Source organism: Haliotis rufescens, unplaced genomic scaffold (genome assembly GCF_023055435.1).
Source record: "Haliotis rufescens isolate VD_foot unplaced genomic scaffold, xgHalRufe1.0.p SCAF_15, whole genome shotgun sequence".
Taxonomy (NCBI): Eukaryota; Metazoa; Mollusca; class Gastropoda; order Lepetellida; family Haliotidae; genus Haliotis; species Haliotis rufescens.
In genome coordinates, this window is record NW_025963835.1 from 13198650 (window position 1) to 13213338 (window position 14689).

The following is a 14689-nucleotide window of genomic DNA, read 5'->3' on the forward strand; positions in this document are numbered from 1 at the left end:
AATTGATAAGTTCCCCAAGTTGATAGACCTGGAAGTTGATAAAGCTACCTTTTCGTTATTTCGTCCAGTTACATTGACACATTTACTTCAGATGACACATCCATTAACTATTTTAGTGACATGAATATGAGTCCCATTATGCTGCTACACAAATCACAAAAGATTAATGGTAATATTAAAAAAATCGATGTTTGTTTCTAACAAGAATCCCTGCATTTGAATTCGTGGCTATCAGCAAATCGAATTCCTATCATACAAATAGACATCCTTTAAAGTGGCAGATTCATCCTTAATGCAAGCTTGGAGAAGTAGTTGAAAGTAGCCAACCGTAACAGTACCACAAGAGGACATACTGGAAACAAATATGTTACACAAAGTAAATGTTCTGAAAAGTGAATGTTCATCGAATTGCGGCGTTGCGTGTCCTGACAAATACAATATTGTTCTCGTCTCCTTCGTTTAGAGAGAACACTCGTATATCTTAAAGCATTGACTAGACACTTATATTTTCTCTAATAACAAAATTCCCAGATCCCCAGTTTACTGAATGATTGGTCTAACATACCAGTTACATAATGGGTCCTCCTGAGCTGCAAACAGGAAAGTCACAATAGATAACAGAAAGGAATTCCTGTGTTTAACAGGTCGGGACTGAAACCTAAAATATTAATGTGCTTGGTGCTGAGAACATAAAACTATACTGAGACTAGTAGATCTGCCTTTAGGACCAAGTTCATTACTGACACTAACACTTCAGCAGGGAATAGGATGCTCCTAGGTTGTGATTTCAAAAGAGAGAAATCTCATATGAACGCATTGTATTTCCATGACTGATTTGACTTTTGGACAACTTGGAGGCTGGAACAGACGTTGTTGACGGCGCATGATGTTACGTGTTTCGTCGTTCTTAGCGATCCTCCTCATTGTCACTGCTGCGCAAGGTTAGTTTCAATATTTTACTATCGTCCTAAGCCCTGTGTGTATACGTTAAATAGATTTTGATAAAATGTGTATCAACTGTGATGAGAAAGGTTTTGTCAACATTTGGTGATTTTTACTGGTCTTGTTTGTTTTACCCCAGAAAACAATTGACCAACGAAGGGTAACTTTGAATTGTTATCCCCCCTCAAGAAGAGGGGCAGGGAATATAGAAACGGATTTCGTCCGTCCGTCCGTCCGTCCGACAGGTCCGCTTCTCAAGTGGACAAATTTTCTCAACAGCTATTTGAGTTAGAGAAATGAAATTTTACGCTTTCTTAATACTTTTCATGATCTTAAATCAGATATGATAAAACTATGCTTTGTGCAAGTCATGTTGTTTGCGTTAAAATTAACGAATAATTCAATATTCTCATTCCCAAGAACCACAAGTTTTCTGACCTAACGTTTGTGTTAATGATAATGGCTATTCAGGTATGTTCAAGGCATTCAATTTTATCCTTTCTCACTGAAAAATGTGCTTTAATGTTATTAAGCAGTCCCATGTACAAAGGGCGTTCTATAAGTTTTGCAACTTCAATATAAGACCAAGTCGCAGAATATCTTTTGCACTTTTTTTTCCAATATAATCTCCATTCACCTCAATACACTTATTCCTTTTGTCTTTCAAGCTTTTAATTCCACTTTTATAGAAATCCGCAGATTGGCCCTTTAACCACGCCTCTGTGGCAGCCTTTATGTCCTCGCCATCCTGGAACCGTCTTCCACGTAGGGCAGATTTCATTTCCAGAACAGGAAATAGTCACTGGGGGTGGGGGATTTAAATATTCGAATCCACATTCACATATGGCGGCCTGTGCAATTCTTGTGAACCGGAGCGTTGTCATGCACGGCGTTCCTGGCGAATAGATTTTCGCAATTCTTTCATTATATTAGCATAATACTGTCCATTGATTGTAGTTTTTGGTAGCATTTAAGCAATCAGTAATATACCTCTTGCATCCCAAAATATTGTGGCCATTACCTTGCCAGCCGATGGTTGAGTGCGAAACTTCCTCGGAGGCGGAGGATTGGGGTGCTTCCATTGCATGTATTCCAATTTAGTTTCTGGGTCCCAGTGGTGGATCCATGTTTCATCACCTGTCACTAGACGAGAAGGAAATCCGGCTTCATCTGCAGTATAGAGATCCAGGATGTCTCGACAACTTTCAGTTCTCTGATGGCGATCTTGAGCTCTGAGGTTTATATGTACCCATCTTGCAGATACCTTGAATATACCAAGATGCACATGAATAATGGTTACAACAGTTCCAACTGATATTTGGAATTCCTTAGAAAGTTCAGATACTTTCACTCGTCAGTCGGACAAAATTCTTCTTTCTATAGCAGCAATGGTTTCCGGTTGGGTGGCATTTGAAGGAGGCCTGCTTGACCTTGGGTCATCGTCTATGGACTCCCCAACCCTTTGAAATTGTAGAGATCAACGGCAAACTGTGGAATAGTCACATCCTTACCCATCACTTTACACATGCGATCATGGAATTCTTTTGCTTAGCAAACCTCCTTGGTAAGGAACTTTATTACAGCGCGTTGTTCCTGTTTGAGAGAATCCATGATTGTGACCACCTTCAGGTGAATGAAGCCATCACATCTAACTTGTTGTGTCTGGAACTTGTTATGACACGTGTCAACCTGATGTAATGACCAGTGTCACACCTGCCACAAGTTGACATTGTTTGTTTAAACACAAATGCCCAAGTTGCAAAACTTATTGAACGCCCCTCTTAAATGGGCATGCTTTGCGATTTTGCCTATATGTTACCAACTGCCGCACTTCATCTTTAAACAACGAGATATCAAACATATCTCTCTTTGACACTAATCGCTACACCTGCGTTCAACACATGGCTATGGAAAGTGTTTTGTCAATTTTACTTAATAACAATTTTTGCTGTGTTTCATCTTGCACCCATCGTACTGTTAGTTGTGTTGGTGGCGAAAGTATCATTCTCCCACTTCAACACGAATTTTATGAATTCACAGCTTCGTACAAACAATGAGTAATGTATATTTGTTGTTCCACTTTGGGACATCATATTTGGTTTTCATACTGAATAACTCGATGTAATGTTTTTGAAATGCTTGCAACTTACATGAAAAGGTCTAAAGTCATACACTCAAACATGTAAATTGTGCATGTACTTTCCCAAATGAAAGCTAAGGAGTTTGAACAGTATTCAGTTATATCAAGGGGTGTCAGCTTGATGTGGGAGTATTGCTCGAATTGTTGCAGGTCGAACACCTTTACCCTTTTTAGGGAAATCACGAGCACTGGTATGGTGCTGAAAAACCTAGACACATAATCAGGTTAAATCTGGTATGATAACCAACAATCTTAGGTTTCTGTGACGCCAAGGGACACAACACTGCACGGCGTATCGCGACTCCAAAGCCAACTGGGCCACCCCTGCATGAAATAATCAAACACAACAATGTCATTTTGTCACAGACATCATGATTTGTCATGCAAGTAAATATTTTCTGCTAAAATTTGTAAAATCTTGTCCTTCGAGTTACAGTTGATTATGCGTTCTTATTGTGTGTTTTGCACATGTTAGAACCTGCTTCGCCGATTCATACAGTTTGCACATCGGTTGCTCGTTTCATACCTCAATAAACCGAAACAATACACAGTCAATACTTATATAAACTGAAAAGGCCTGATTTGAAGTTTGAAGAAGACAGTGGAATGATAAATTGGAACTTCAAATACTACATGTATGTCAGGTAATAATGATTTTTGTGTGTATTCAACACTTTTAGGGATAATAGCATTTCACACACACGATTTACCAAGATGCTTAAAGAGAATGTAGAGCATTTCAAACTGTTCAGCATTACAGTGTCATTGGAAATGTGAGGGATTTTAACATTCATGGCCTTGGTGGAGCTGGTGGTGGACGTGTGGAAGACATTTCTAAATCTGACGCATCAGTAAACAAAATGATGCAGTTCTCGGGTGTTTGTGGCAGGTGCCAGCAGTGAGGCTAGGTACGCTCGCTTTTCGCGAACACGTGCCATCACTATTTGATAGGTATTCATAGACAAATATTCATTATATAGTTGGAGTCGTGCAGTGGACGCTGCTCTTGACAGAAGTTTCTAATGATTATTGAAAGAGCTTTGTCGCTTTTATTTACGTGAGACATATAACAATTGCATACATGAATGCATGTAAGCAATTGTTGTTACTGTTAATCCTCAAACCAACAATATAAATTCTGTACCGTGTTCTTCATTCAGTCTTGCTTGACAACGGTATAAGGATCTATACCGAAACGTCGCCTTTTCTTTCTGTAATTAAAGAAGTTGTGATTCATAAATTGTGTCGGTTTTGTCATCCGTCAACTTCTAAGTTATGCCTATCAAAACAATTTGGGTTTTTTAATGTTGAACTTTAGTACTATTTGTTACATATATAACTACCTGTGGCCACTTTTCTGAATGAAACCCTGTGTACTTCCGCGTTGCAAGAGAGCGCCGTTTTAAAAAATGCGTTGTTGCCGCCATGGTAGAATGAAGATAACTCTTATTTATACACTTGAAACCACTCGCTAAAGCGCTAGTTTCCAAATTACAATAAGAGGTATTTATTCTATAGTCGGACTACATTAAATTTCAAAACACAGTAGGTTTATCTCCTAAATAATAACAACTCAGGATATTTACATTTTCAACTAGAGATGATGAGATCTGGATCAACCACTATTATACTGAGAGGAAACGTGGAGTAGAAACAATGTGGGACTCCCAACTAAGACGTCCACTAAGAAAGTTATGTCCACTTTCTTTTGGGACAGTAAGGTCATAATTAATACACTGGGGACAGCCATGAATGGTGAATATCATGCAATGCTATTGAAACGATTTCTCGATTTCTCTTCATGGTATCCATCAGGTCAATACTCCAGTTCACACCACTCATGTGGCAATGGGAATGTCGATAAGAGATTCTATCCCATTTCTACCCGAGTTGACAAGTCGTTTGTTTTAGCTCTGGACAATTGAGAAACGATAATTGTACAACTGACCAAACATTTGACTGCAGATAATTTGCAGTCATCGAGTATATTTTTCTGTACATGTGTCCTTGCTTAAATTATTTTATGGATTTTCTTTTGGAAATGGAAGGTGAATTGAACTTCTTAGTGACAGTCATGACACAGGGCGGTTAGACCACAGTTAATATTGTAGTACATGTATGGAATCAAGTCACAAAAACGCAACTGCTACTGAAAAGCATGCATTCCATGCAAGCCCTATGCATTTCACTACCCAAGAATGGGTATAAAAACGTGTGCGTTAACGGGATTACATATCACTTTTTTAGCATCGTGCTGACAACAACCACTCAGAAAAACAACAAAATTACGCAGTTATTCAACATTACAAAATGCCACGCCTGTCCGAAAATGAGCGTCTGCGAGCCATTGGTATGCTTGAAGCAGGATCGAGTCAACATGATGTTGCAAGACAATTTAACGTCCACAGAAACACCATTTGGTGTTTATGGCAACGTTGGCAACAGACGAATGCAGTCAGAGACAATCCGCGGAGTGGCAGGCCACGCGTAACCAATAATCGACAAGACAACTGGATTCGAACAACACACCTACGAAATCCATTCCAGCCAGCAACAGTGACTGCAAGAAGCATCCCTGGCCTTCGACGAATATCTTCACAAACCGTACGTCGTCGCCTCAGATGTGCAGGGATTGTCGCCAGAAAACCCGCCTGACGTCCAATGTTGACAGTGGTGCAGAAAGCGTGTACGCTGGACGGCCATGCAGTTGGGACAAGGTCTATTCACTGACGAGTCTCGTTTTCACCTCAGCAACAGCGATGGACGGATTCGAGTGTACCGACATCGAGGTGGACGTTACGTCAATCATTGTCTCATGGAAGAAGATCGGTTCGGGGGCGGCAGCGTTATGGTATGGTTACTACAGCAAGACAGAGGACTCGTTTGATAGTGGTAGAGGGAAATCTCAATGGACAGCTCTACCGCGACGAGATCATCAGCCCTGTTGTTCTACCGTTTTTGCGTCGTCATGGCCCAGGCATTACCTTTCCACGCCCTGCCTCATATTGCTCGACTTGTTCAGGATTCTATTCAACAAAACAACGTGAATGTCATCCCCTGGCCGGCTCGCTCCCCAGCTGATCTCTTACCAATCGAGCACATCTGGGATGAGATGGATCGGATTATACAGTTGAAATGTAATGTTATAATGGAATAATGTCTTGGAAGTGTCAAATATGTATTTTTCATTCATGCCACAAACTGCCTTGCTTTGTCAGTCAAAGTTAATGAAACAATTGACCTATCGGGACCTGTCATCCAAACCTGATGACTGACTCTTCAGAGAGTCCAACATGATTCGTGAAAGGGCAGTGACATAGTTACACCACGATCGGTCGATACCGACAATGACGATGATCTCATGGGTCGCAAAACGCTTGAATGCATGTCTTCCCCATCCGTCGAATAGGTATAGCGATCCATGCATTGCAACCAAGTGATATTGTTACACTTTCTGAATAATACATTGAGCGTCAATAATTATCATTGAAAATAGACATACTGAGCATTATGGGCGGATTGAAAACCTCAATTTGCATGCAACTACCATCAAAGATGACAAGATGCAGTCTACTGTGACAGGCTCAAGACTGAATTATATATGAAAACAGAGCCTCTCTTAAATAGAATTGATCAGCTGGATAACAGAAAACTTTAACAAGCCTGCAGTCGGCGAAACGACCTTCTCTCTAATGGCCTGAAATACGACAACACCGACAACTGTGAAATGCTGGTTCGAAAATTCATTACCAGTGAAAGTATTGGAATTTTTACACTTTGTAATAAACGTGGAAATAGATTAATATGCTATCGCTGGTTCCATGTTGTGATTTAAGTAGAAGCTTTATTATTAATATCACATTGAAACAACGGTTAGTGTCACTGATTTATCCACCTGAATTAGAAATAAAGAAGACTAGTGAGACCGCCTCCTTAGATCTAAAATATAAAAAATAATATTGACAACAAATTCGCCACAAAACTGTATGACAAGAGGGATAACTTCGACTTTCAACACGTCAACTCACCCCCCTATGTTGAACAATATTCCGACAGATCCTACATTTCACAACATTTGAGGTACAATCGAGCCTCTTTCTCGAAGTTTTTTAATAATGATTACAACTTTGAAGGCATTAAGAAAGCTTTTAAAAGGTGTTATGGTAGTCATGTTGAGGACATTCAAAATTTGAAACCCTCTGTTATCAACACGATGTCCGATGCAATTCCCAAATTTGACTTGTACCATATGTTCCGGGATTTTCTTTCAGGTGGGGACTAAACTTCACTTTTCTCGAACAGCGAACACCTGGTGTCATCACTATCTGATAGTGATTCATAATCGCATGCTAATGATGTAGTCTGATGGAGTCTGATTTTAGAAGACTTCTTATAAGTGTTGAAAGGGTTTCTTCTCTTTTATTTAAATATAGGAGCTCATTGTGTCTTTAATAACCTGCGCCAAAACGTGATGACGCTTTGACGAAGGAGACTTGTGCGAAAGTACACAAGAGAATGCAATCCCATTTAGCATTACCTTTCGGACCAGCTTCATTCCTTGAGCATTTCCCTTTTTGGGGCTTAATGTTTTTTAACATCCGATGTGTACATGAGAGTGACTGAGTCGGTCGACATTGTTATCAGTCACTTTAAAATGATTTATGAAGCCGGGCCAGGTTGAATGAACTTTTCTAACTGTATATGTTCATGTTTCATCATGCGTTGATAAACGTATTCAATACGACAGACTGTATTTGAACCACAACAGGAGGCTTCATCCTCCGCAACAAGGATGCTTCATGAAATGCCCATGACTAAAAACAAAAGGTCGTTATTGCAAATAGCCAATATGGTATCCATTTCCAACATTGTTGACTGTAAATAGTGTCTTCATTGTCTGACAACAGAAATATATTCACCTATAATTGCCAATTACATTGTACTTGTCAGACATTTGTTTAAATGCACATTGCGAATTGTTTCAGTAATGTTTTGAAGCAAATGTAATAATGTGTATGTAGTACCAAATAGTGACTGTTGATGCTGTGTTAATAAACATATCACAGATGAATTTTTTTTAATTGTAAATGAATACTGCATTTCATACATGCACCATGATAAAAGATATTCATAGCTGTGTGAGCTATTTGATGTTGTTTCCACAGTCTGCACTGTTCCAGCAATATCCAAATGACGTGTAAATAAAAGTGAATCAACCTAGTTAAAATCAGGGCTTCGTGCTTGCTTATGTAACACAACGATGTGTGGACATCCCTTTACATGATACATGGGACTCATGGTGAACCCAAGTTTTCAGAAGGGTGATGGGGAGAAACCGCAGTTTCAGCTATAAACATCATGTTCTCTCGCTTTTCTGGCATAATAAGTGACTTAGATTTCTTTTTTGCAAAACAGCCATGAAAGGTGAAAAATCGTGATATAATGACTGTAAAACATAATCACAATTGCAGGTGTTCCCATGGAGGTGTACACAAATGGAGCCAATAATGTGATCAAAGACTTGATAACTTTAGGGGTTGACGCTGAAGAATGTACAAGTATAGTGTATGAAGTGAAGGCATGCCAAGACCATGGACTCAGCCTCCTGGACTCCGCCGGTGCAGAGCTGGTTGAGTTTTTGATTGGTGGCTGGGACAATGTTAGATCCAGACTAACAATCAGGCCAACAAGTGGGCGCAGGGAAGTTGGTACGGATTCCATCGTTCGCTGTGACGAATACAGGTAAGAATTTGCATTAATGTATTATATCTATTTTGTATTTTTTATGAATATATTAAATGTCGAACAACTGGAAATATGTTCACAAGCAGGGGACCCTTTATTGACATCTTCAGAATCACCCAGAAAACATTGAACTAGCTTTGTCTCTACGATAATAAAGACACTAATTGCATTTCCGATCTGATGACTTTATTTGTCTGAGAAAATCGAAAGTCACTTTTTTCTACTTAACTGAGAACTTCATGTGAAGTTCCAGTTTAATAGCATTACTCTTGGTCAACAGAACATATATTGACCTTCAACGACAGCCAATCGCATGCAAGGATAATTTTGGTGGCAGATTCTTGTGTTCCCTTGTGTTCCTGGGAATAGGTTAGCACCACTGCTTTAAAACTGCTTTGATTGTTTGTAAATTTAGTTATAATTTCGGTCCTGTTCGAAAAGATGATCACTTTTACCTTAAAAAAAATGTGAAGGGCCATAAAAACAATTGAACTTACTAACACAGTATTAAGCTTCAATCCAGTCACATGCCAGAAAACAATTCAAGGGATAATACCAACAAGATTATCGGAAGTTCAATGCGCTCTGGCGACAAAATGTTAACAACAACCTGAAACAACTCCCATTACTATAAAACTCTATTGTTTTGTTTTATTTTCTCAAACAAATACATGTAAAATCCACGAACACTCAGTTTCAAATTCTGTTTCAGAGAGGAGACAGAATGCATGGCGAATGATTTCTGAATTATAGTCATCATTATTACCTTTCCTCATTACAGATGGTTCTGGGCATTTTGGGGCAATGGAAGTATTTGGTATGGAAAAGGTAAAACGATTGGAAGTGACAAAGTCTTTGATGTAACCGACCCGACAGGTGTCTCTGTCAAAAGATTTGGCTTGAAGGGCTTCAATGGAAAACCTCATCGCATCCGTCTAGGTAAGGTGTTAATTGTTTTACACATGTCCTTCCATCAGTTACGAATTGACGGGAATATCGTTGTATTTTCTGAGACAGCAATTTGCAAGGTAGATAGCATACTATTAGCAAAGATAACAAGGTTTGCATGATTTTATTGCTGATTCAGGAGAAACCTGCACAGGAGGATTTCTCAGAGTCTCTGGCAAATGGAGCGACGGTCTCATGAAGGACACATTCACAGACTACCTAATCTGCGCGAGGTGGTGTTTTCTACACCCAAACTGTGGAATGTTCAGCTACAGGGAAATTCAGGGAAGATGTGCATTGTTCGACAGGACAACCTCGTCTTTCATGCGGACTTCCGAGTCTGACTGGAAATCATGGAAAATGCTGTATTGCAATGCTTAAATTCAAATCTGCTAACTGTTGTTTCAAACATATTGTCATTTACTGAAAAAATTCATTTCACAAAGACAGTTATCGTCTTTTGGTTTGATAAACAAAAAACAGGTACATGTTATGTGAAGCCGTTGCTATTTAACGTTATGATATGGCAACACATTTCTGTTTTAAAATATTAATCTGTTCCCGAAAATGCTCGAAAAATAATTCGTTTTTAGTTTTTCCCCTAAAATATTTTTTTCACTGGACAGGCTGTCTGTTATGAAAAATAATGAGTTGTAGGTAAATACAATTGTTTGAATTTGTTGACTTTCAGCAATGAATTTTTTCAAAAACATTCTAGGCTCAGGCCCCTTCATACACCTCTACCAGAATAATAAATGATCGATCCCTAAGCCTTTGATCCTACAAAATGAAAATGAGAAATGTACATGTATTTGATTGCATTGTTACTTCTGATGTAGCAGCATTGCAATAGTACGACTCCTACTGCTACCTGAAATTTCCGTAGCAAGTTATTTCTCGGTACGTTGTACGGCCTTCAGGTTCAACCTAAATCCTAGCTTGGGTGTTGAGTTAAATAGACGTGTTTTGTTGGGGTAGCGCAAATGATGATACATTGACTCATGGATCACCTGTCCTAACCATTGAGTTATTTCGCTTGGGATTCCTGTCATTTCTACAGATATACACAAGCATGTAATGAACGTTTTAAACGGTTTCGAATCAGGGAACACTTCCTAGAGAAAGTTTGCAACGACGGAAATATTGACTTCCCATATTTAAGGAAACAAGAAGGCGGGGCGGAAAACAAATATAAATGTGGACAAACTGTTTCTAAATGGTAGGCGATATAACAAAATAAGATTATTTTAATTTTGTCGATATCCCTAGGTTTGAAGTGTATTGTCTAGAACAAAAGTACATACACAAACAGAAACTCTAGCTGAATACTTGTTTGGCCATTAGAAGGAATATTAAGACACATTTTCGTAGAGTTAACTCGAATTCTCATGTTTGAAACATCAAAGAATGTATTTAATCTCCAGTGTCAAGAAGGTAGGGACCATGCATATATTGGTGTCTCATATACACAGCCCGAAGGATGTACGTAGTCCACTGATGAAACCTTCGCTAAAATTAGTTCAGAATATAAAAAAAAATATTATCAAAATATACCAGATAATATTCATAATTGGTGATAGAAACTCTCGCTCTGGCAATTTTGCAGAGTACGTACATGTAGCTAGTGATAATGGTATTATTACTGATAATATGATACCCGAGAGCAGCAGAGTACTAAATTCCGTCACAAGGGACAGAATCATATCGTGTGTTAAAACAAAGCGCCAAGAATTAATAATGTAATCAATGAGTATATTTGCATGCACTATTAATATGTTTGAAAATATATATGTGACACAAAGTGCATGACGCTGGTATTTTCCCACAAAAATGGCTCAATGGTGTAATTAAACCAACAGCAAACAAATAATCGATAAAAAGATCCTGGAAATCACAGACATATGACATTGCTGAGTTTATTTTGAATTTTTTTTCACATATAATAAACAACCGTTTGAGCAATAATATTGAAACAAATAAGTTTCTATCCAAAGCTCATGTAGGTTTCAGAACAGAAAAGAATACCCAACCACCGATCAGATTATTACTATATTAATCTTTCTGAATTATTGAAAATATGAAAAAAGAAATACCATAGTTCATTTATTGACTTTCAAGAAACTTTCAACACCGTTAGGGGTCTGGTCTCTGTTAAAACTATACTACTGAAAGTTTGCTAAGGATCATATCTTTAATGCAACATGGAATTTTGATATAAAGTCATCTTGGAATAAAACCCGGCACACAACGAACGGTTGGCCCCTCTGCCACCGTTGTGACTGTTTGTCATTAAAACCTTGCCCTCTGTTGTTTGAAAGCCTGGCAAGCATTTATTGCAATTACTGAAAACAGATCTAGAAATGCCCCCTCAACGTCAACGACGTCGTGTGAGAGTCGGGGAATTAGCCAGATGCGTGGGGATGCTTGGAACTGGGGCAACACAACGTCACGTTGCTGACGTCCTTAATGTGAGTCAAAGCGTGGTCTGCAGGGCATGGAATCGATATCAGCTACCCAGCGACATTGAGGTGGTCGTGAACGTTCCACCATACAGCGAGATGACCGGTTTCTCTTGCTCTCAGCTTGTGACGGCAACCAGGCTCAGAAATGAATTGCGCCACTGGAGTAAACATTTGAAATCAGACAGTCCTTAGTCGCCTGCGGGAGGCTGCAGATCATGCATTCAGGAAGAGCATGCATTACCCCGCGTCTCAGGAAAGCACTTTTGGATTGGGCGAGAGATCAAGTCAAGAGGACAATCAGTGATTGGACATCCTTACTTTTCACAGACGAGTCACGGTACTGTTTAGACTTCACTGAACGACGTGCTCGGGTGTAGCGTAAAGCAGGAGAGCGATTTCATGATGCTAACGTAGCCGAACATGACAGATGGGAAGGTGGCTCATTAAGGCTTTGGGGTGGAGTCAACCGGGCTGGGATAACAGATCTGCATGTGTTTTATTGAGGGGCACGATGAGGTGTGCGATACAGGGATGATATCTTGGATGCGTACTTATGCTGGTGCAGTTGGCCCTGACTTCATCCTCATGGACGACATGGCATGTCCTCATCGTACCAGAGTGGTTGATGCTTACCTTGAACAAGAGACATTTGTCCGTGTGGAGTGGCCAGCTTGTTCACCAGACCTCAACCCGACTGAACACCTTTGGAACATGCTTCAGGTGTCAATCTAACGTAATTCGTGTATCCAGGTTACCTCCAAGAACTCGTACCTGCTCTCACCCAAGAGGGAACAATCTTCCCTTGGCATCCATCCAGACGCTGTTTGGAAGCATGAGACAACGGTTCAAGGGTGCAATCCCATCTTGTGGCTCACATACTCTATTGACAGTTGTTGTGTAATGCTCAATGACCAGTTCTGTGAATTTAAGATTTGTTGGTTGGTGTCATGTTTACTTTTTTATGGCAGTCTCAACTTACCGGTCGATTACGTGTTGCTTTGTCATTTTCGTCAACACATCCCAGTCATTTCCTTTCAAATAAACATTTAACTGCACTGTTTTGTTATTTGTCATTGGGAATATTATTTTCTTATTCGGAAAATTCCTCAGCAATCATTAAGGAGTATACTTTAAATTGGTGTAACTGGGAAATGCTTCAAGGTCATATTTAACATGTACAAGAATATAGAATCATGTGTTTCTTGTGTGTAAATTTGGTGTGAGATTCTTGAGAGAACTCTTCACGGGGAGGCTTACAGTTGTGTAAAACTGCACCCTTGTGATTACAATGACCGTCTCGAAAACTTGATAGCTGCTTTCGCACTGCTTTATGCCGACAATACGGCTCTGTTGTCCCACGTTCCGAAATATGTTAAGTTTATGTCATATCTACATAAGCTTCAAATCAATTCGTCGAAGACAAAAAAAAATATATTCAGCGGGACTAAAACGGTGTGTGATCCTTCACAAGTTGTAATAATATCACAGATAATGTTGATTCTTATCAATACCTTGGCATCACTTTGCAGAAAACTAAACTGGTGTGAGTGAGTGAGTTAATATTTAACGTCACAACGGCAGTATCTCAGCCATATTGTGACAAAAACAAACTGAAAGCGACATACCTGTCACAAAGGACTAAGATCATTCTGAATGGCGCATTGTACACAATCATATTTTATACTTTTTATAATGCGTATAAAGGCTGAGCAACCATCACACGTACTGGACATGTTTTACACAGTAGTATACTGTCTTACAATGCCATTGATACACTAATAAAAGCAACAATACACTTCATGTAATCATAAGAAATCTCTGCTAAATGCAATGTTAGATGTAAGAAAACTGCTCAGAACTCATGCAAGTTTTAAAGTTTATCATGCCGCAGTTTAATGTGGATAAGCCACTCGGACTAAAACGTATACTGATTCGAAAGAGACCAGTCTTTGTTTTATACCCTCAATGTCGCGTAACAGTTGCGTAACAACACGTATCTTTTTAACGTCTTTAGCTATACCAGAACATCGAACCACCGACCTTCCGCTCTCCGAGCAGGCTATCTATTCACTCCACCGCGGAGGCGGTTCCAGAATGAACAGTTGTCCTTGTAAATATAAACAAATCAATAACTGTTTCGTGTAAGACACACCTTGTTTATGAGGCAGTCCCATAGCAAGTAATGTTTTATGCAGGCACAGGTCACATTACGCAGAAATGAGTACACTTAACACACCAATCCCAAGAAGGCAAAGTTCCAGATCCACATGGATAATATGAAAGGCCGGCAGTAAACAAACACCTCGATCAAGACGCAATAATTACTGATGATCAAATGGATGGTATTGAGGTTAACTCTGCATCAAAGGACAAAAGTAATATAAACAAAGTGATTATGACTGATTGAGGTCTTTGATGTGTTGATGGTACGCCATGGGTATGTAATTGCCTT

The 14689-nt window shown here is 39.3% G+C and overlaps 1 protein-coding gene across 1 annotated transcript; it reads left to right on the forward strand.

Annotated features, from left to right (window-relative positions):
• The first annotated feature begins 249 nt into the window (after positions 1–249).
• Positions 250–13598, forward strand: LOC124111295. Its single transcript, XM_048396158.1, has 4 exons — positions 250–941; positions 8554–8824; positions 9609–9766; positions 9915–13598. The coding sequence occupies exons 1-4, from the start codon at positions 884–886 to the stop codon at positions 10154–10156; spliced, it is 729 nt and encodes a 242-aa protein (XP_048252115.1). The 5' UTR covers positions 250–883; the 3' UTR covers positions 10157–13598.
• Positions 13599–14689: the final 1091 nt, after the last annotated feature.